Genomic DNA, 23,416 nt, shown 5'->3' with positions numbered 1-23,416 from the left:
ATGTATTCCGGATGAAAACCGATGACATTTCATTATATTTCAATCATTACGTGTTGATACAATCCAATAGTTCAGACTATTATTATGATAAATAATTTGATTACAACAAAATCCCAAAACTTTTAACCACATTTTTGCAAATTCCATGACTGCTTGGGGGTTTTTCAGAACCGTAAATCACATTATTGACAGACGTGTTATTGTGAAGTGTGTGTTGTCTGAAGGTCTACCTGATCGTTGATTGCTGATTTGAGGTCCGTCCTTGTCTTCCAGGTGCGGCTGATCCTGAAAGGGAAATATCTTCACGTTTAAGTGGAGCTCCAGAACACTGTCAGTCAGACAGTCCACTTTATTTTCATATCATTTGCCAAATCGAGGCAGATGCCGGTTGTTTCAGTGAAACATGTTGCGTTGCTCATTACCATGTAATACCAGGAGAGGAAGGGAGGATGGGATTTGTAGTTTTGTTTTTTGTTGTTTATGAACATTTACTGTAAGGTAAGATTTGTATTCCAAACACTGTCTGAGGACATTTGTCCAAACAGACGGACTTTTTAGTTGAGTGCTAGGTCTATCAGACTGTCTTTAATTAACAGTAATTCTTTTTTTCATTATTGTCGTGATGTAAAAGACAAAAACAAACTGGGGAAAATTGGGTCCAGATTTAAAAATATAGCAGTTACTCTTTAAGCTGACACTTTGAAGTTTGAGGCTGTGTTTATTGCTCACAAATTTTTTTCTTTGACCGTATGGATTACTTAGTCATGTTTACAGTTATAACTTCAACTCATTTTGTTTTTCTGTTCAGCCAAAAGTAGATTTGCTATGTTACATATTATATTTAGAAATACACTTACACATTTTTTGAAATCATTCCAATTGTGGTTAAGCTCAGGCGGGAAATGTATTTTTCAAACGGAATTTTAATCATTTAAACAAGTATGTTTGCTTACTTTATGGGTTTTAAAATATTATGCAACAAGTGATATTTTCAAGTCTTTTGTGGTGTGTTTAAATTTGATAAATTATACAAATCTATAATTTGGATTTCAAACATTTTATTGTGAAATACATATGCTGTGTTGACATTTTTAGGGTGATTTTTAACTAAATAACTCAATTTTTCTTTAACGATGAAAAGCTAAATTTCAATGTTTTTTCTTGACGTGTACAAATACTTTTACTACTTTTGAACATGTTTGTTTCAATCTGAATGTCTGAAATGATCAATGCGATGACTTTTTTGCTGGGTATACAAATATCAATAAAGATTTATCTGCTCTTAAAGTTTCTGTTAATTTCAGACCAAACATTAACTCAAATATACTTATTTGAAACTATCTAGATCAGGGACACTGCAAGAGGCACAATTTTACAGAATGGCAAAAATCAGGGGACCGCTTCATATTTAAAATTACTTACAATATAAATGAGGAACATATTGATGTTTTTATGCAATACTGCATCTGTACCTGCAATGACGAGGCACAAACAGAAAACATTGACTGCTTGATGACAGTGTCCGGGAGGGCCCGTGTGCAGCGTGACAGCAGCAGTCACAGGCAGTTTTGGGAATAATCTTGTGCAAGCCGAAGAATCGTTTTGAAGAAGCACTATAATTTTCCACTCGACAGTCTCTTCTCTTCATCTTGGCAACAACTCAGTGATCAGTTCCCAAAACTCATTTCTTCTTCTTGTCCTGCGTGCTGGTGAACCACTGGTCAAGCAGCTTTTTGCTGTAGTAGATCTGCCAGCCGTGGACCTGCACGGCAATGACGATCACCAAGTACATGACTGACACGGCGGAGAAGCCAAAGATGAAGCGGTAGGCTTTGCCGTGGCGATAGAGCTGCTGTGCCACCGGGAACATTTCCATGCTGCCGTAGATTAGCGGGGCCACGCAGAAGAGCCCGGCGCTGATCATGGAGATGACCAAGTAGCTGATGTTGTTGCGCGGCAACGCCAAGAAGCTGAAGACTGTGGGGATCGCGCTCAGCAGATATGGGTACTCCCACTGGTACGGAGTGGCAACGACCTTGTGGGACACCAGGCTCAGCTGGCTCGCTGTCACCTGACAAAAGATTCACAACTGTCTCATCTTACCGTAAATGTAATGAAATACTGTTATATAAGGTTTGTTTTTACCTGAGCTGCCATCAGCACCCAGATCAGCACGTGGACGATGTTGAGTTTCCGTATTTCGGACTTCAGGGCGACGCTGTGTGAAATGAGACAGACTGATTCGGTCACGCACAAAATTCATTTAGAAGTTAACTGAAGTCATTGATGCATAAATAATGCGTAATTTCACATCGCTTATTTTCATGAAATGCAGTTTATTTACAGGCAAAGTGACCAATCGATGATGCTAATGTTACACTGGATAACTTGATGAGCGAATAAAATGAATAAAAGCCTTGAATAGAAGAAAATGAACAGAATCTTTATTAAAAGTCACTCCTGAATTAATGCTGATTTTACAAAGGACTTTATTAACTTACTTGTATAGATGCATAATAATATCAGCCAACATGCCTTTTCTTATTTTGCACATGTGGAACGTCTTCATCTGTATGCAGTTAATTACACTACAGGAGACACCTGGTGATCAATAAATTTAACTTTATCTGCCTACTGACTAATCATTTACACAGTTTAGTCTGTTTTACAACTTCTGATATCAATTTATTATTTTTAACACATTTGTTTTCATTTAGCTCTTATTTACAGTTTGAGTATTTCACTTTTTTTTTAAATGATTATTTTACAACTTTCTATTGATAGGTTTTATCCTGTTCCTGGCGTTAATGAGCGCCGTTGTCCTCTGAAACATAACACTCTTGTACTCTCGTGGCCAAAGGTCTTACCTCATCTGGTAGTGTGATGCCACTCGCTCGCGGTGCTGAAAGTCACTGCCGTCTGTACCTGCTGCTCTCGGACCTGCTCGAGAAGCCATAGTGGATATCTGAAAGCAAAATGCATGTATAAAGTATTAGTAGTAGTAATTACAATAGGGGTTTGAAGCTGCAATAACTCTTTATATCACTGTCCCCACTGTCCAATATTTGTTTCAAATTCAGCAGTCTTCCAGTCCTCTGTACAATATTTTTTCCCAACTTTTGAATGACACATATATTTAACAAATGATGAATTATCTGTTAACTCAACAGCAAAATAAATCAAACTCTTTCAATTCAAATTCAAGTCACTTTCAGGAGGAGTAAGAAAACAGTTGCTCTTTGTTACAATAACAAACCTCAAATCTAGCAGTCCAACCAAGCCTCTTACAGTAAAATGAGTGCAATTTAAATACACTACAACTTCTCTCTAACAGAATACTATAATATAATATTTAAAAGTACATATTCCACTCCTTTATGTTAGTTATACTAGCTCCTGCACAGCTGACAACGTCCTGTACACATTTCAAAATAAAATACATTGTATCGGCAACTGGTGGCATTCTAATCATAGAGACACAGTTAGAGGGCTTTTGTTTTGAAAGGGACACAAGGAAGTGGAGGTAAAATAGACATCTTTGTATTTCCTCATTTCTCTGACAGAGGGAGAGAGAAACTGCAGTATAAAGCGGTAAAAAACAAAAAACAACAACAAGGTGCAAAAACCCCACCTACAGAACAATAACACCGATCTCACCCTGCACCATCGTAAAATCCCCGTCAGCAAAGCAGCAACTTTCCTTAGCATCACATTCCAAAATAACATGACATTTAAAACATTTTAAAAAGCATACTGCACTCCACCCCTGTGCATATGATCCCTTACATTTATACCCATGTATTTATTGTTAAATTTTAAATTTTAGACTTCCCAAATGTGATCGAACCGCATGGTTTGCATCCAGACAGGGATAGAAGCCGTTGCGCGGGTGTTTTGATGCTCACAGAGAAATATTTACAGATTTACAGACGTCTCGTCTCCGTGTTAGCCAATGGTGACAAGTCTTTCTGGGTCAGTGTGCATCACGTGGCCGAGTCAAACGGCGTCATTGGAAATTTTGCATCAAGGCGTGGCGCACTTCCTGGGGGCTCGATCTCAGACGCACACAAGCACCGATCATATGGCAAGCCGAAAATGTCAAATATCGTCATTTTGCAAAGGCGATCTGTAAATAAAACACCGCAAAAAGCCGTTTTCGCGACGTTTCTCTTCCTGTCTCCTCCACCCTCCTCTTTTGCATAACCAGTCAATTCAAAGTGTCTGGAGCCAATCACTCAAGAGTAAAGCGTTTACATCTTTACACACTTACATACACAAAATATTAAACATACCTTACAAAATATATATATATATCGCGCTTATTACTATTACTGTATGAAATACATATCAAAATCAACATAATTTCTTCATATTATATTCTAATTTCTTCAATTATAACAGTTAGAAAACTTGATCATACTACACCGTACTGTCAACTGCAAAGCAAGTGCGTTGCTGACAAGGTTACTTATCAAGACAGCAACATTAAAGTAAATACAATAACTGAATCATCAGCGTCAATCAAACTGAACATCGACGTTTTAACATTCAGCACTGCATCTGACAAACAAGTCAGCTTCAAATGATTCAAATTCAAAATTCACTTCAAATTCAATTCACTGCTTAATAGATACATACAGAATGGCCAGAATCGTTCTCGCGTTCTCTCGCGAGGTCCTGTAACTTTTGAAACAACCAATAGAAATGCAAAGAAAAAAAGCCAAATACAAAACAAAGTGCAAATAAATAAATAAACAAAAAACATTTTTAAAAATAAAAAGCAAACAGGGTTTAACAGCCGATACCTTTAGATACAAAGATATATAGATAGAATTACAAACACATCAAAATCCACAGAACTTCTTGATATGAAATGATGACAGAAAGCTTTAACTGTACTGTAGACTGCTGACAAGGTTATTTATCAAGAGGGCAACATTAAAGGCATAAAGAACCGAATCATCAACATCAATCAAACTGAACATCGCCGTATAACGTCAAACTACCTTAAATGTCTTTATAATGTCAGCAGGTTGCGAAGCAGCTATAAGCTACGTAAACAGACACGCTAACAAGCTAATGCTAGCTAACGGCTAACAGCTGTGAGCGTTAGCTTGACAGCGTGACCGAAACAAGACACCAAGTTGCCAAACTGTAACGTGACATGGTTGTGAACACGCCAAGACCATTAAAAGCTTACCTTTTTATCTGTAGTTAATCCAAATAAAGTATCGATCCGTCGGTTCGCTGAGACGAGGAGAGGACAGGTCGAGTGCAGCCTCGCACGGATCCGGAAGGAACATGACAAATGACGTGTCAAACTCTGATTAGCCAGAGTCTTTCTCGCGTTCTCTCGCGAGGTCATGTTACTTCTGAAACAACCAATAAAAATGAATAGAACAAAATGCCAAAATAAAATACAAATAGTGCAAATAAATAAATAAATAAATAACATTTTTATTTAAAAAAAATTAAAAAAACAAACAGGATATAAGAGCTGATACTTTGAAACGTAATTTAATACATAGATAGATAGATCGATAAATAAATCTACTTTAATTTATTCTCTAAAAACTTTCTGTTGACCGCAGTTCTTTCGCCTTTGGAGATACTGGCCATTTCAAATATTTTGAATACTTATTTGTACTGTGAATACTTATGATTTAATAAGGTTTTTGGATTGATTGTAATTGTTCCGTTGCTCCACAAGATGGAGCCATGTGGACTAAAGTTGTGGGTAAATATCACCTGCCAACAGTATAATATTTGTTTATGAGATTCTGACAACTTCACTGGCAACTTTGTCACTTCAAAATTACATTTTACCAAAAAAATTGTACTATTAAAAACAGGCGGCCGGATACAAAGAGGTACTAAAAGGTGACATGGACACACTGCAGACTGACTGGTTGCATGAAATATCCAGAACAGCACAAACGGCGAAGCTATTGCAGTAGGCGCAGTTAGGTATAATTTTTGATCTGTAGAGATGGCAAATTTGACAGTTTAATATGTTAGAATACTTTTAAACTGTTGCTTTGAAACATTTCCAAACCTGATGGCTCTACACTGGCATCTGCTGGTATAAGCTTGGGTTGCACCCACTCATGATTGCTGCCTTTTCCCCAGCCCAAAAGCCCGTCTCGCTATAATATAGTTGTATGTATGCATACATGCATGAATGTATGTATGTATGTATATATCTATCCATAAATATGTGTGTGTGTGTGTGTGTGTGTGTATCTATATATCAGCCTAGGTTTGTATGTACGTATGAATGAATGACTTTGCAAAAGTACTAATACTTATTTAACTTAAAGAATTTGCCAATTTCTTTAATGTATATACCACGAGAATTTTATCTTATGGCAATATTGTGTATTTTGGTATATTTGTAGTCTTGTAATCTTACAATAGATCCGTATATTATATATTATGTAGATATTCTACAGATATTTATCTTATAGGCTACTTAATTCTATCTATCTATCTATCTATCTATCTATCTATCTATCTATCTATCTATCAATCTATCTCGCTTGCTTGCTTTGTATGTTTAAATCTACCAATCAGTGGTGACTTTTAATACGTGTGATCGCAATGTAGTTTGTGCATAGCCTAAAAATAGCTTTTGGCTTCTGGTGGTTTCATTTACGCTTCAAAACACACAAACAGCGGTGCACATCTGTGAAAATTATCACGCTGAACTACACGTGTAAGTCTCAGAAACTTGTGTTCATCACAGGGCCTCCCATTCAAAAATCCCATCAGGTTTTTGACGAGGGAACCAGTGCGACGCTCACTTCCTGGTTGGCCTACAAAAATACGTCATCCCTGCGCCACGCTATTAGTACAGACTTGTTTGTCGTAATGGTGCGCGCCAGAAAATAAAAAACGACCTCCGGAAAAGCAGTCGATGCCAACGGCGAGCAGAGGACAACACAGCCGGAACCATGCAGTGGAAAAGCGCCATTAGATAGACAGACAGACAGACAGACTGATACGTTACTGAACTACTAAACTGGGAAATTCTTACCTTACAGCAGAGGGTTGTTTAGATACTGCACAGGAACAGCAGAAACATAGTAGTACATATACTTACCATACTCCATAAATAGCCTTTAAGATAAATATCTATAGAATATCTACATAATATACAATATAAGAAACTTTTTTAACAGACTACAAATATACCAAAACACACAATATTGCCACAAGATAAAATTCTGGTGGTAAATACATTAAAGACGTGCAAAATTCTTTAAGTAAAGTAAGTGTTAGTACTTTTGCAAATTCAGATTATTAATACATGTACTTAAAAAAAGATGTTTAATACGTACTAATAATTTGAAACCTAAACAAATTGGCTCAACTAAAAACGTGGAAAGAAGGCAATCAGTAATCTCACAAGACATTACAATGTCTCTTGTATGCAGATATTACAGTAATAAAAATAAAAAAAATGTTTTTATTTCTTTATTAAACCAATATCAATCAAAGCAACAAAATTCACATACTTTAGGCACCGTTTTCCATTTAATGCTGTGCACTGTTGTCCAAAATAAAGGAACAAGGAACAAAGAAAAGTTTAATGAATTTCATTCCAAAATGTCACATCTACAGTTTGAAGAAATAAACTACAAAAACAAAACCGAAGCATGTTGGCATGAATGGGTATGAGTGTAAAAACGTTTTTTTTTTAATATTTGTGTTATGTTTTGCCACGAAACATGTACCTCCTGCATTTTGGAATGAATTCCGTCATTTGCCGTCAACACAAAGAAATTAACACAATCCCAAATAATCAGTAGTCAAACAAATAAATTACAGAGAATACTGACAAACTGACAAAACCCTTTTTAAAGAATTAATGTCTCTTACAACCAAGACAAAATCATGACATCAAATGGTTGAAAGCAAATAATGGAATAATACTTCTCCTGCCAAATTGTGGTCAAAACTGTTCTGTTGTGGACGGTGATATGGAATGAATTTGAAATACTAACTTTTAATGTCAGATAAATGTGTAAAATTAGTGTTAAGATTTTGTTTCATTAAAAAGCTGCATTTTCAAAATAACATAAAAAGACTAACAATAACTTAGCTGTATGACGACGCCACATAACCCAACATTATGTACTGATATCTATGATTAAATGACAATGAAACCAATATGTTGTTATGTGCCCAGTATACAGTAAATAACTGTAAAGCAAAACATGAGTGAATACAATTCTGCAACGTAAAGCCTCATTGTTCCAGGAATTAATCCAGCCATGACACAAACACCGATATATTGTATGTGGATGGATATAAGAGTAAATGCGCAATGTAAACATACGAGAGTTATGACGACTGAAATATTCGGTAGACATTTCATTTGACCTCCGTTATACCTTAGAGACTGCAGTAGTTTTACCATAAATATGGCAAAAAATACCATCACTGGGCCTCATGCAAGAAACAATTTATGAGCGGCCTTATTCTTATTTTTGCTCATATCCTGGACTTTATTTTAGTTTTTTGTTCGTACCCTCTGTTTTTTGGGATGTTCTTTTTGCTCTTCTCTTAGGTAAGAGAAAATTTTACGACTGGTTGAAATCACTCTGACCAAAATAAGAGGAAAACGTCTCATTTTCACAGTCCGCAAACTGTTGCCCAGTGCAAAAAAAAAAAAGCTTTACATTTGAGGAACATTTTAAAAATGCATCAATTTAATTTAATCAATTTTAGATAACGTTTTAGAGTATTTACAATGACTGGGTTATTAAATTTTATGACTAACAGAATGAGCTGGAATGTTAATAAGTATATTACACAAGTTCTGTACTGAAGTTCAAATCTGAGGAAGTTCTACTTTCCTTGAGTATTTACATCTCATGCCACTTTCCTCTTCTACTCCACTAAACTTCAGAGGGAAATATTTTACTTTTTACTCCACTATTACTAGAAAACTACCTTACAAATTTTTGTGCAGCTAAAACAATTAGTTAATTTTTAGAAAATTAATTTGCATCTACTTTTATAACTGTACGTAATTTTTCACGTTAAAAAAATGCATTTCGTGTCCTTTACATTTCCTTTCATCTTTGAACTTTGAGATTGTATCTCATGTAAATGTCTCATCTGATAAACTGAATAATCTCTATAAATAAAGTATTAAAAAAACATTTCATGGTTCCAGCTTCTGATATATACTATATGTAGGAGGACTTGCTGCTTTTATTTTTAATTTTTTGGATCAAATCAGATCGATCAAATGTATACCTTTTTGCACGCATACTTTAAATACTTCAGTACATTTCTCTGAAATTACAATAACTTATTTAGCAGTAGGTCAACTTCACGACTACTGAACTTCCTCTTACAACCTCTTTTGGTGCCGTCTCTCCAGAATCTTTGCACGCTGTGTGCAGTGTTAAGGGGCTCACTGTTACCAGTGACCAAGTGACTTCTGATCAAGTGGGATTTATCATCGAGCACACCTGGTTAAGAGCAAATTGGGATGGTTAAAAATGTTTGGTGCATCTGGAGCTGACTTCTCTTCATATGTTCTCTTTAATCAAGAAAAAAAAAAAAAGAGAAATTAAAGAGAACGTTGCTGCATGAGGCCCAATGTGTCATGACTGTTGCCTTTGTTTGTACATATTTCTTACATTGGGTACAATAAGTATCCAGAAAATGTGGAATGGACGTATTGACCGGCATAAAGTCCCGCAGCCTGGTCAGATGGCAGCTGTATGTGCACGCTGTCTCCTTGACGTAACGGGAGCACGGCGCTCCCCGATGCCTGATCCAGCAAGCCCTTTTTGTATTCGTCGTACGTGTACATGACTGGCTCATTGTTCTTCATCAGTGCCACCCACACGTTGCCCCCTTTGCAGTGGACGTGGTATGCAAAGTAGTACACCCCTGGTACGGAGCAGGTGAAAATTCCAGTCTGGGGGTTGTAGTCCTGGTTGCCGTTGTGCAGGAGTTTGTCGAAGATGACTGGAGAGCCGACAGGGGGGAACGGATTCGTGAGCTTCGCCGTGAATGCGGGCATCTCCACCGCACTGCCACTGATGTCGCCACCGTTCTTCGGCTTCTTGTAGCCTTGTTGGCCGGGGTAGGGGCCGGTCACCGGGAGGATCTGTCCAAGGTCAGGAGACGCAGCAGGTAATCCTGGAGGGCCGGGGGGTCCGGGTGGTCCTGGTTGCCCTGGAAGTCCAGCGGGGCCACTTGGTCCAGTGCTACCTTGAGGACCAATATGACCGGGGGATCCTGGCTTTCCTTCACCAGGATATCCAGGTTTACCCGGCAGGCCTGTTTCGCCTTTTGGCCCTGGCAGCCCAGGAGGTCCAAGTGGCCCCCCTGGTCCTATAATACCTGGGATGCCTTGTGGCCCCTGAAAGCCTTGCTCCCCAGGCTGTCCCACCTCTCCTCTTGGTCCAGTTAACCCTGCAGCACCTGGGGCACCAGGTAAACCCCGACTTCCAGGTTCTCCTTTAGGGCCAGTGGGACCTTGAAAACCTCTTTGTCCTGGTTGTCCAGCCCCACCTGACAAACCTGGCTGTCCCGGAAGACCCGGAGGCCCTAAATCGCCCTTCGATCCTGGATATCCTTTTTGACCCACAACACCATCCTCTCCTTTTTGCCCTGGAAAGCCGAGACTACCTGGAGGCCCTATTGGTCCTGGGGGGCCTGGAATACCACTAGGACCAGTTGGACCAATAACTCCTGGAAGACCTCCATGACCTTTATCACCTTTTAGACCTGGAGGTCCAGGAAGACCAGCATGTCCCTTGTGACCCTTAGGTCCTGGAAATCCTGGTTTACCATAACCTGGCAATCCTGGGCCCCCTGGTAAACCAGGAGGGCCTGATTCCCCTTTCCCTCCAGGAAGCCCTGGTTGACCCCTGGAACCATCTTTTCCCGGTTTTCCAATTCCTGGCATGCCTGGAGGCCCTGGTTGGCCTCTTTCACCAGCTGGCCCTGCCATTCCTGGCCCTCCAGGAGGACCGGGTTTTCCTGGCACCCCGGGTTGTCCAGGGAGACCATTCAAGCCAGGTTTGCCAATCCCAGGGTTGCCCACATTTCCAGGTGGACCTGGTGGTCCACTAGGTCCTTTCAAACCTTGCAAACCAGGTTGACCAAGTCCTTTGTCTCCCTTGGGGCCTTGAGGACCAGGAAGTCCTGGTTGACCTTTTTGGCCAGGCTCTCCTGGTGCACCCAGCTGGCCTGGAAACCCCTGACCTCCTGGTTTTGAAATCCCTGGGAGTCCAGGGGGACCTGGAAGCCCTGCAGGCCCAGGAAGTCCAGTTGGTCCTTCACCACCACTTGGACCAAGGTCACCTTTTAGTCCTGGTAATCCAGGTCCTCCAGGTTTTCCTGGCAATCCTGGCATGCCAGGTTTTCCAATTCCTGGGTAGCCTTGAGGCCCAGGAGGCCCTGGCTTTCCTGGTAACCCTGGCATTCCCTGGCCTGGTAGCCCAGCAGGGCCTTGTGGTCCCGGTGGCCCTGTTGGTCCTGGTGGACCCTGAATTCCTTGTGGTCCTTCTCTTAGACCTTCTCCACCAGGACCAGAGGGAGGTGGACCTTTAGCCCCTCTGGGGAATGTTTGTCCTGAAAACAAGAGGAAACATTTTTTTTTTTTACCATTTATTTTTTATTTCAACATAAACAAATAAACAGAGACAACTGATTGCTGATTACATCTCACTTTTCAACCCAACGAGCCCCTGAACCCAAATCCCCCTATCCCGTCCACCAACCGGCATAGGAGCAATCAAATTTGTCTCCATTGAGATTGTGTTTGGACGTGCATTATTGACTCACTGATGATAGTTCCAGGTACTACATGTCCAGGTAGACCTGCCACAGTCTGCATGTTCTGTCCATCAGGCACGGGTGGAAATCATCATTTAAAAGACGGACAGCAGGCTCCATTGGTAGCTGCAACCCAGTTTGTTGTGCAATGGTATTTATAACCTTCCCCCCAAAAATCAACAACCCCTGGACATTTCCATACAACAAGTATAAAGGAGCCAGCGGGTCCCGTGGGGGCACAATGAGCAATAAAGGTCGGGTACCAGTCCCTTTACTTGTGGCTTTAAATATGCTCTGTGTTAAAATTCCCGATGCATATTCTGATTATTTGGGTTTCTTGAAGCAACGATTTTGTAGTTCAATACAAACACATTATATAATATGACTGGATATTAATTTCTCTGATATCAAATTTGTGCTGGCACATCAAGACCACTGAATTTTTTAACAAAATATTTAAGAAAATGTCAGATGTTTGTGATCATGGTGATACTGATGAATTATTTCAGTTCATTGTTTAAGCTTTAAGGCGACAAGGGTAAAGTTATAAATACACACATCCACAATTTGTTCTTATTTTGTTAGTATTTTTGCCCTTCTCTTAAGTAAGAAAACATTTTATGACTGGTGGAGAGCACGCTTACCGACATAAGAGAAAAACGTCTCGTTTTCACAGACGACACATTTTTGCTCAGTGCCAGGAAAAACAAGTTCTACATTTGAAGAACATTTAAGAAAATACAGGCATATCATCATCATCATCATCATCATCATCATCATCATCATCTTGTATATATATATGTATAAGGACTTGCTGCTTTTCCTTTTAGCTATTTTAATTATTTTAACTTAGTAAATTTGTTGAAAATTTTATGCATGAGCATGTTTACTTTTAATATGTGATAATAAAGTATAAAGAAGCATAAAGTTATCTGATTGTACTCACATACTTTTACTTAAATAATATTTTAAATGCAGGACTTATATATATATATATATATATATATTTAACTTTTTACTGTTTATTTTTCGACTTATGTCTGATGACATATGTATAACTTTTATGATATGTTAGGGTTAGGGTTATTGTTGTTTCTGTAACGTGACCTTGAGGATCCTGAAGGGTGGCCATAAATAAATGTATTATTTACTTTAAGTTTAACTTCATGATTGCAGAAGTTCTTCTTCTTACAACCTTTTTCGGTGGCATCTCTCCAATTCTTGTGCATGTGCCAGAGCATTTGGACACGGCACATTGGGGGTGTTATCTATGCCAAAAGGTTACTTATGATGAAGCATTGTTTGAGTTCTCTTCTATTTCCTCTTGCCAGGATATTAAGAGAAAAAAAGAGATGTTTAAGAAAATATTGCTGCATGAAGCCCAATGTTTGTAAAACAAAACAGATTAATGTGATCTGAAGACACTTTTAAGACGAGTTTCCTCTTGGAAAGAGTTTGTAAATTGAGCTATCGAGTCTCTTTTTCTACTTCATCTGAAAACTGATATATATACTGATATAATGTATGTATATATTTTACTGGTTCTCCACTAACTAGTTTAGCTCACCTTTGCCTTTTCCTTCAGTCGGTAGCCTCTCTTTGCCCATTTGCAGAGGCAGCTGAGGAAACTCTTTTCCGTACTGAGGCAGTAACGGCCCCTCTTTGCCGTAAGGCAGGTGTGGCATCTCGTTCCCCAAAAACTGCTGCTGAGGAAAGCCATCGTTGTACTGTGGCAAGGGCTGGTGCTGCTGAGGCGGCTGTTTGTGTCCATAATACGCCCCGCCGTGGGCTGGGTGTAATAAACACAGCTGGAAGACTGCGATGAGTCGACAGAAAGAGTGCAGGGGGACGGACGCCATTTTCTGCGATGAAGAGAATAAGTAAAGTATGGAGATGGGTCTTTTTGCAATCTGAGCTCACTGAAAGAAAAGAAAATACTGTGTAACCTAATTGATGATTTAACACCACAGTGTGACATTTAATCAATTTTTTCCCAAAATGTAATAAAAGCAAACAAACATTACCTTGATGACAACAACATCACCTCATCTGGGTTACCTTCTCCCTCAAGTGCCTCAAATCACATAAACCCCCTGAAACCTGAGCAGCTTCACAAGACATTATCCAAAAATGAACAAGAAATTGGTAAAATGTTGCAAGAAAATCACCTTAAAATAAGTGCACGCGTGCATGCATGCACGCGCACGCACGCACGCACGCACGTGCGCGCACGCACACACACACACACACACACACACAAAGGTAGAACACTAAAAGACAAGAAAATAATCTTAACCCTTTAGACTCTGGATAGACATCCATTTCCTTGTGTTGCACTAAGACACCTCTCACAAGCATTTAAACTGTAGAATTTGGTTTGATTTCTTTTTAAGAAAGAAATTGAAATAAAATAAATAAATAAATAAAAGGGTACAACGAAATTTTAAGATTAGCAGTGGGGTGATCATAGGTATTATCCAAAAAGGAAATAATGTCCAGAAAACTATATTTATAATTCTTATCATCACATATTTGAAATCATACCAAATGAAAAAATAAATACTGCAATGTTTTTAAACGTGCAATATTTCACTGTATTCACTGCAATACTTTGGGCAATGTTTCAGTTTCAACCACAACATTCCTCTATGCGATAACTCAAATGTGCAACACACTGTAACTCTTGAATCTAGACCATATTCAACATTTTACAAATTGTACATTTTGTATATATTCGTATTTCTAGTCTCCCTGTACATATTGTTGTTATTGTAGCTTTTTCCACACATATTTATGTTATTCTGTTTTGACTTACATGCTGTTTGATACACTGCATTGTAGAATTCGGCACAGTTATATAGTTTTACATTTTACACACTCAACACATTACCCTATTATAATTTAAATGTTCACATACTGAGCAGATTATCTTTTATGGTATTTTACATTTATGTTTTCACACTTACTTACTGAGTGACTGTAACAATTCCCCACGGGGATAAATAAAGTATTTTTTATTCTGACTCTACATGGTTATTGGAAGTCACTCAAGGTAATAATCTAGTTTGGGAAAAACTCTTGAAGTCTGTGATAAGCTGCTGACACCACCACTGTACAAATTTAAAACAGCACTCTCCATGTACGACCAGCAGGCTGTGCTCTTCGACCTTACAGCTGAGTCGAGAATGAAAACCCATTGTGGTCACACCAGAAAAAAGAAACAAAAGCCCTCTCATCCTTCCTTTCTCTTGTTTACACATCTATTCAAACACACTGTGTAAAAGCTTCAGAGTCTCATATCCTTGAGGCGAATTACACACAGCGCATGCAGCTAAAACATATATCGTAATTATGAGGCCCCACAGGGGAAGTGGTCAGTCTTGAATATAATCCCTAATCCTTTAAACATGTCTGTGCTAAAGAGATGAGCTTCGTGCTGCCAAGAGCACAGTGTGAAAACAAACAGTGATGGGCGAATGTATGTGTTCCTCCGCCATGGTATTCCTGAAACTGTACCAACGGGATCAAAGTATTTGGAAATAAGACACATTTTTCTGGGTAATTATTTAAAAAAGCAAGCTAAGTACTGTCAGACGGAATATGTCTACTGTATAATATTTTTTGCACACATGTCCTAATCCAGAGCATCCAACACATCATTTCCTACCTTTTGGTGAAATATCTTGCTTCCAGCATGAAAATTCATGCTTTTTATGATTTACATTATGGTTTAAATGTCTTGAATTTGATCAAAATTGAATTCCTCTGTTACTTAAAAATAACAGCTGACCCCACCTGCTGACAACCCCCAAAAAAACTATAAAAACAACACTGGGAAAAATAAAGTAAAAAAAATAATGAGAATAAAAAACACAGGGAAAACAGAGACCATATAAACAACACAACACACATTTTCTAACTACTGAGGGGGGCATCTGGGAATCGGGCTGATTAAGACTTATTGTGAAAAAATGGCTGCAAAATGCAAACATTTACATCATATTGTGGGGAGATGCAGTTTACTTAAAAAGAAAACGTGTATTTTTTCAATACTCAAAATTTTGGCTACTTTGGTTGTCTGGTGGATGGGAATAAAGACTCATGACCTCAGTATTCCTAATTTCTAACTATGTCTGCAATAATCAATTAACATAATAAACTGTACGTATGAATGTAATATTTAGTGTACTTTTGTAATTTGAAATAAATAAATAAATCAAAATTTTTTACCTGAAAAACAATAATTGTATTATACTTATACTAAAAATATCCCAAACTTCCACTGAAGTCAGTGCAGCATCGGTTCCCAACCTGGGGGTCACTAGGGGTCACTAAAGGTTCATGGGGTCTTGTGAGGCTTTCTTGATTTTAATGATATAAGAAAACCTTTTGACCCGAATACACAACGTGCCTTTCTGTGACGAAAACTACTGACATAAAGTGGAAAAAATCTCACTGGATAAGAGCAGAGTGAACACCTGAACACAATCTATATTCACGGAGCCTTCAATCTCTGCACGGCCTCGACCTGCATTACAAAAGTTCACAGTTAAAACAACCAAAGAACTTAGAGAACAATGGCCAAGCATCAGATCAGAGAGAAAAAAACAATAAATTTGCCAAAAAAAAAAAAAAAACGCTTAAAAGTATCTATTATTGTAAAAAAAATAAAATAAAAAAAATAGAATAGTACCTTAAACGTCAGGAAAAACTCATCTCGGATGACATATTAACAGGAAATAATCTGCTCAGAATTCATCTCAACCGCTTGTTTTGCACAAACTTCATGCAAATGTTGTGTTCACTATATAGGTTAATTGTAGAGTTCATCAGCAGAACAACGCACTGTTGTTGTTATTGATTGGATTTTATCTAAAATTTCTATGCAATATGTTACTTTGTCAAGGGCTGTCAGTTTACTCAATGATAAAAAAGGGCTGCCTTAGGGAAAAAGGTTGTACTGTTGTACAACATGCTGCTGCTCATAAAATTATCTCCATAAACTCAGGTGACACATGTTTCTGGTTTCAAATCCATTTCCTACCAAATAGTAGGAATCATCACAAATGTTCAATCTTTAATATTTCATGGTCCCTGACAATCACAAGCTCCACATTGCAAAACAATAAACTCTCTTACTTTCAGATTTTTCCTCCTCTCAAACTGAAGGTCGTCGCTCCCGCTGGCCTGCGCCTCCTTCGTCCGCTCCTCTGCTTCCCCTCACTTCAGGTCGCTTTTTCTGTCGCTCCTCCAAGGCATGAGTGGGACGGCGGCCATGCGAGGGATCCAGCCAGGTGTTAGCTGCAGCCCTGCTGGGCCCTGTGAAAATATGAATGTCAGCTTCGATGAATGTCAGGTGGCGACCTTTCGCAGAGGCCTGGGGTTTTTAACACTAAGCTGCCATCTCCACCTGGTAGACATATTTTGGCCTTGATACAGTAATGCTGAGACACACCTCTTTCCTGAGGAATGTGGGGACGGAGGTATTAAAAATAAATGTAACAGAATGGTAAAGTTATAAAACTGTATCTTTGCAGCCCCTCTAGCAGCAAGGCATCGACATAAAGCATTTTATCCCGGGCTTTGTAAAGGAATTAAGAAATTGCAAGCTATAATGTTTAACTTGCCTGGCTTTTTAAAAAATAAAATAAAATAAAAAAAGATTAAAGTGTGAGTGGGGATGTAAAAATGTACAAAAATGAGCGGAATATATAAAGGAGCATCTCATTCTCATGGGATTTTTCTTTACAATTACAACATTCAGTATAACCACACAAATGTGTATTCATACAGTAAATACAAGATATATATATATATATATATATATATATATATATATATATATATATATAAAGGACTTAATGATCATTTTATATTTACAGTTTTTGTCCATCACACTGAGCCTGCTGAACTTAGTGGACTCTCACAGTAAAAGATGCCATAAACAATGTATAGATCCAGCACCATGGACAGAGCCTGCGGACACTGTCCACCTGTGAGTCTGAACACTCTGTAACTGACCTCTGATCTGTTTCACTGTTCATCAATTTCATCACCACAGCAGCAGAAAAATATTGGTATTCTAACATATACTGTCTTATATGATACACTATAAAGCTATTTTTTTATTCGTCCTGTTTCACCTCAACTGAAAATGAAGATGATTTTTTGTCACATGAAAGCAGAAATGCTTTATGTTGCACATGTAGCGAATATGTTTCAATTTTCAATTTTATGTCATGACAATGCTGTGGTTTAATATTTGCTTAGATTAATGCTCCAAAGGGTACGGTTAAGAAAACATCATGCTTTGTCTTAAAATACATCGTTTGGTTGCTAAAAACAGCTGTAAATATCCAGTATTGTCACGAAAAAATACTAGCTTTTGTTGCTACAAATAACACTGGACAAGTCCCAAACTCTTATTAAAAACACTCCCTTTTGTTGCCACCCATACTGGTGAACATATCCTGCGCTTCTGCTAAAAAATAACATAACAAGGGTTAAAATCCTGAAAATGAATAAATATTTGATATTTATAACTGGGACTGATGTAGTTTAAAAAAATAACTTGATGAAAGAAGAAATGAATATTAATGTAAAAAAAATTTAAGTCACAGAGTGATATGAGTGTGTGTGATGATAAAGTGGGCCCTAAGGGTTAAAAAACTCCCACCTTTGTCACCACAAACATGGCCGGATGCGTCCCTAACTGTAATTAAAAAACAACCACTGACGTTGCTTCAAACCCAACTAGATGTCATGTTGTATACATGTAATCTGAACTATGTCATATATATGAAATGTATAAAAGTGATATATCTGTGGTTTGCATAAACATACAATGCCAACATTTTATTCAGGCGACTCGGCTGCCAGTTGAACCGACTGTCGCTGTCAGCGTAAGAAGCCAAAATATGTGGGGGGCCTTGGAGAAAAGAACTAAATGTGTTCTTTTAAATTTCTAATGAGTGTTTTGCTGAGAAAATGGTGCAATAAAAAGTTACAGCCGAACAATTTAAAAGTTTAAATTGAAAACAGCTTGTCAGCTGAATGAAAGTTGGTCATTTAAGCGTTTCAATGCCACACAGAGCCATTACGACCAGACTAAATAACCTTTTTTTGTCTGCTTTCCCAAACCTCAGCGCTGGAGCAAATCACTTCTTTAACATCTTTTTCACATATAAAACCAGCAAGGGATCAATCCTCAAGTATTGATCTCCTAAACTGAACTGGGGATGCCAAACTGATCATCTTTGTGGTCAAAAGTCCTTCAACTCCCACAATGTAACCTATTCTCCGCTGACTAAAAAAGGGAACATACTGTATGCTTGGCGAGGAAATGAGACAACCTCTGCAAAAACAAGAAGTCAGCAAAACAAGCAGGACAGACGGGTGCTTTGAAACACATGTTCCCCCCAACCTCCAAGGATACGTCGAGTCGTCATGGTTTACAGAGACGAAGCAGACAAAAACACATCCTACTCCATTTAACGGACGACATGCTGGAGTAGCAGAGCTCGTTGAAGAAGTTGGATGCAGCTTCCGAGCTTCATCAGCAGTGACCTAATGTCTCAGAGACACACAAATAAGGGGAAGGGCATTACTTATCAATGTTTTTGTTTTGTTTTCTGCTAGCATCACACTTTTTGCTGCACTGTGAGACACTTTTTCACTGTTGGCTTTAAGATTAATATCTAAAAGTGTGTTGCGTTTAATTAATGGACTGATTACTGAATAGGCCTTGCAGGCAGAGACCCAGAAGTCCAGAGTCTCAAGAGTTCCCTGGCCTTCACATGCAAAATGTCATTCGAATATACATGTACCGGCCAGGCAGAGACTAAAAAGACCGCAAACGGTCAGAAAAATAGATGGAAAATGACTGTGAGAGACACCAACAGACTCACAACTACTGCAAAGGGACACAAAACAATTACAGACTCAAAATGACGACGACGACGACAACAACGATAACGATAGATGTATAATGACCACAAAGAGACACAAAAAAACTCCAAAGAGATGCAATATGATAACAATGACAAAAGAGACAAGAAAACAATGAAGGGACAGAAAGAGAACACAAAGAGACACACATGGGCTTAAAAGAGATGGACAATGGCTGAAAGACACACTGAGAGACTCACAACAACAACAAAGCAAAACCACAGACATTTCAAAAACCAACAACAAAGAGACACAAAAAAACTAAAAAGAGACGCAAAATGACCCTAAAAGAGAAAAAATAAAAACTACAAAGACACACAAAATTACCCCAAAGAGACACAAAACATCTACAGAGTCTGTGTGTCTGCGTATGACAGCTGGTGAGGCCCTTTGCATTTTGGTGCCCAGGGGCCCGCTGTCTCATAATCTGCCCACAGTTTTATTGTTTAGAAAAAATGTCTGAACTTTGATTTTGTATCTGTTTAGTTTGTGTATCGCCTAACACAAGTAATAAAAGGTTAGCCAAACTGAATATGAGTTTACGCCTTTTCAATATCTTTTCGTAGCTTTCTTCCCCTTTAAACATGCTTTGCTGCTTACTCCTTTTCAGGTGCATTACGTTTTGAAAATTTTAAATAAGGACCTGAACAAATTACTGATACTACTATGCTTGAATGCTATGAAGCATTAAGTTTAACAAGAAATTTCACAATTTTAAGGCCAAAATCAGGAGTAGACTGTCTTGGGTTATGAGTTATGCACACTGAATCTTGTGTAAACAGACTTTAAGAAATCAGAAGTTGTAAAAAATGAGAGTAATAAAATAATAACATCAGCAAAAACTGTCTAAACATTAATCATTTTAAAACATGTTGTGGTATTGCATCCTGCTGCCAATGAAGAAACTCAGCTTGGCCGTGGTACTGAATACACAAACATGGTGTTTGTTTTGAAATAGCAGTGGTTAAACAACTCCACTTTAACGTTTCCATTGTTCTGCCTGAGTGCTTCTCTCTTGTGAAAGCAAATGTGCTCTTGATACATCTGTAGCTGTAACCCTCTTGTGTGTCTTGCCCTATTAAAAGTCGGTAACTTTTATAAAAATAACTTTTTGACATATTTGCTGGAACTGTCACTTTATCCACACAGCGGTAATTGAATGAAAATCATATTTCTCTGCCTCCTCATCCTGCTTCTAATGGCGTTGGCTAGAATCTACCGCGGCTGAAAGAAAATGTATAAGCAGAGCCGAGGAGTCTCTAACCCAGCTGCCACGTACAAAAGTGAAAAGTTATCAAATACATGTTTAATGCCTTTTTACGTATGTCAAGTAGGATGTGTGATCCTGCCCATCCCACATTTAGGCTCCGTTATCTGAAGAGCCTGACTGACGCAGCACCTGGTCCAGCTCTCCAGTCGAGTAATAGTTTTTAATTTAATTTACTTTTCACCAGGTTATTTTTAAAGCACACACCACCTGACACAAAACATGCTTAGAATACATTTCTCATCTACTGTAATTTTTTTTTTTTTAATGACATCTATTGCACACGTATTGGGGGAGTTTTTCCTTAGTCGATGTGAGGGTCTAAGGACAGAGGGACATTACTGTAATTATATTATACTGTAAAGCCCTCATAATAGGCTTTATAAATAACATTGAGTTGGACTGATAAAATAAAAAACAAATCAAAAAGCTAGGGGAAGATTGTTTTTAAATAAAACCAAAATCTGCAAAACACACATGCATATATGCACACATTTACACAGCTATGTGTATATACACCCACACATGCAGGAGTGCACATCCACATACGTGCACAGTCTAATGAACATATGGTAATTCTGCACATGGGTGAATAAAAAAAAAAAGTTGGAAAACATGCCCACAACATGTGAGATTACTGAGTAGTATTTATTTATTTATTTATTGATTATTACTCTTTGGGTTCTCTCTTCTTTTAATCATATTCTGGCAGGCTGTAAACTAGCTGCCTCTTTTGATTATACATTTCTTTGATTTAAGTAGCATCTACAAGTCTTTTTTTCTTCTTTGCAGACTGCCTCTTTGTTTGTCCTTAAAATCAGTTCTTTGTCAATAAAAGTACTTACTTTTACTTTTACAATTCCATAAAGTTTTATGTTGCCTTCTTTACCCCTGGAGAGCTGGGTCGTGACACTTTCTACTCCACTGTACTGTTACTAACAAGTACTTTGAAGATGGAGACTTTCAAGTCCGTATCATTAATCATCGTTTGGATTCCAGGCGGTTTAATGGGAAAACAATTGCAGTGACCGTGTCTGGACCAAAGCATTATCAGTGCATTATAAGGACATTACACCGTCTGTGTGTTTAGCTTTGAGCACCACAAAACAACAAATAAAGAATTTTCCAACATCATCTGGCTCTAGTTTATTTCCATCAAACAGGCTCCTCTTCTTCTTTTTGAAAATTTAACAGGTAATTTCCAAGAAGTGCTTGTTACCGCGCAGCCATAAGCTTTCAATTATAACTTATTGATCAGCAGGCGTGCAATGATGGGGAAAAATATGGTGAGCTATTTAAAGTAAAAGCCCAGTGGAGCTGAAATTCCATGTAATATCTGATTTTTTCCAAGGACAGCCAATGTTTTTAACAAAATAACTCTTACCAGAATTTGCAAATTGGGGAGTTTAGTCTGGGATAAAATCAAGGGATCTGAAGTTCATGCATTTATGGAGATCAGAGAGAGAGAAAAGTATACTTGAAGTGTATAACAATGACCTGAACTTTGAGATCAGTATGATTCATCTGACAAAAACTGCTTTCCTCTCAGATTTGTTTTCTATAAATGTAATCCAAACAGATGTGAAAATGTAGCTTAATGAGCAAAAACATCAGAATTGAGTCAGTTTTCTATGAGTTTGTCTATGAGTCTTCTTCTATTTTCAGCCACAGAACCTTTTCTTTTTTAAAATCTTATGTTTGTACAGTAAAAATGAAGCTATAGCAGCAGCAGACACTTAGCTTGGTTTAGCAAAAAGACTGAACACAGCGAGAAACAGCTGACTCTGTCCACAGGTGACAAAATTTCCCTCGTAACACCTCCAAAGCTCAATTATTTACACTTTTATCTCTGTATTAAAAACAAAGTGTACAAACAACAATCTTGAAATTTCTAGGCCTTGTGTGTCACTTTCTTGTGCCTTCACTGTTTTTTTTTCTTCACAGAGTGAGTACAGAGCAGATAAAATGATTGTCATCTAGAAGGTATTAAAATGTCCCACGCATTATTTCTGAGAAGCAAGATAAAGGCAGATGTGGTGCCTTTTTATGAAAGACCTAGTAAATACTCAATGAGCCTGTTTAACCCAACCACCAGAAAAAACGGTTGGCATTGTCCATCTCTGCAAACCACAGATATGTTGCATTTGTACGTTACCTAGTAGCAGATACATTGAAACTTTACGCTTCAGCAGCACTGCGGTTAACGTGTGCTTAGGTTGAGGCACACAAACCACTTGGCTGTGGTTAGGAAAAGATCATGTTTTGGCTTACATACCCGGTTTTGGGGGCACAATCCTTGCTGAAGAACAGCCATGTCTCAGTAAAAAACGAAAGCTTTTTGTGGCACTATCTCTGCTGGAAAAACAGAGATAGGTAATAACAAAAGACAGGTGT

General features: G+C 38.2%; 5 protein-coding genes across 7 annotated transcripts in view; 1 reads left to right on the top strand and 4 right to left on the bottom strand.

The window, feature by feature from the left end:
* Positions 1–1,287, top strand: part of nfkbiz (nuclear factor of kappa light polypeptide gene enhancer in B-cells inhibitor, zeta) — a 96,965-nt gene extending 95,678 nt beyond the window's left edge. The window contains exon 11 of the mRNA XM_042513066.2: positions 274–1,287. Coding sequence (XP_042369000.1) covers positions 274–312 — 39 coding nt within the window. The 3' untranslated portion in view covers positions 313–1,287. The remainder of the gene's footprint in view (positions 1–273) is intronic.
* On the bottom strand, positions 1,042–5,342 carry LOC121962775 (protein jagunal homolog 1-B). Its single transcript, XM_042513067.2, has 4 exons — positions 5,201–5,342; positions 2,868–2,965; positions 2,146–2,218; positions 1,042–2,071 (listed from the first exon to the last, which is right to left on the bottom strand). The coding sequence occupies exons 2-4, from the start codon at positions 2,954–2,956 to the stop codon at positions 1,682–1,684; spliced, it is 552 nt and encodes a 183-aa protein (XP_042369001.1). The 5' UTR covers positions 2,957–2,965; positions 5,201–5,342; the 3' UTR covers positions 1,042–1,681.
* Positions 5,343–7,463: 2,121 nt separating this feature from the next.
* LOC121962905 (uncharacterized) lies at positions 7,464–17,087 on the bottom strand. Its single transcript, XM_042513227.2, has 3 exons — positions 16,948–17,087; positions 13,376–13,670; positions 7,464–11,604 (listed from the first exon to the last, which is right to left on the bottom strand). Exons 2-3 carry the CDS (start codon positions 13,665–13,667, stop codon positions 9,653–9,655), a joined length of 2,244 nt encoding a protein of 747 aa, XP_042369161.1. The 5' UTR covers positions 13,668–13,670; positions 16,948–17,087; the 3' UTR covers positions 7,464–9,652.
* ect2l (epithelial cell transforming 2 like) overlaps positions 16,948–23,416 on the bottom strand; it is a 161,813-nt gene continuing 155,344 nt past the window's right edge. For all 3 annotated transcript variants that reach the window (XM_088074771.1, XM_088074772.1, XM_042512911.2), the window contains one exon: positions 16,948–17,127. The gene's annotated coding sequence lies outside the window, so the exon portion shown is untranslated. The remainder of the gene's footprint in view (positions 17,128–23,416) is intronic.
* Positions 16,948–23,416, bottom strand: part of LOC121962962 (uncharacterized) — a 46,054-nt gene continuing 39,585 nt past the window's right edge. Inside the window, exon 12 of the mRNA XM_042513309.2 lies at positions 16,948–17,127. The gene's annotated coding sequence lies outside the window, so the exon portion shown is untranslated. The remainder of the gene's footprint in view (positions 17,128–23,416) is intronic.

Source organism: Plectropomus leopardus, chromosome 24 (assembly GCF_026936395.1).
Source record: "Plectropomus leopardus strain MGB_pleo_1.0 chromosome 24, ASM2693639v1, whole genome shotgun sequence".
NCBI lineage: Eukaryota > Metazoa > Chordata > Actinopteri > Perciformes > Serranidae > Plectropomus > Plectropomus leopardus.
Note: the sequence above shows the minus strand (reverse complement) of the source record. Positions and strands in the feature narration are given on the sequence as shown.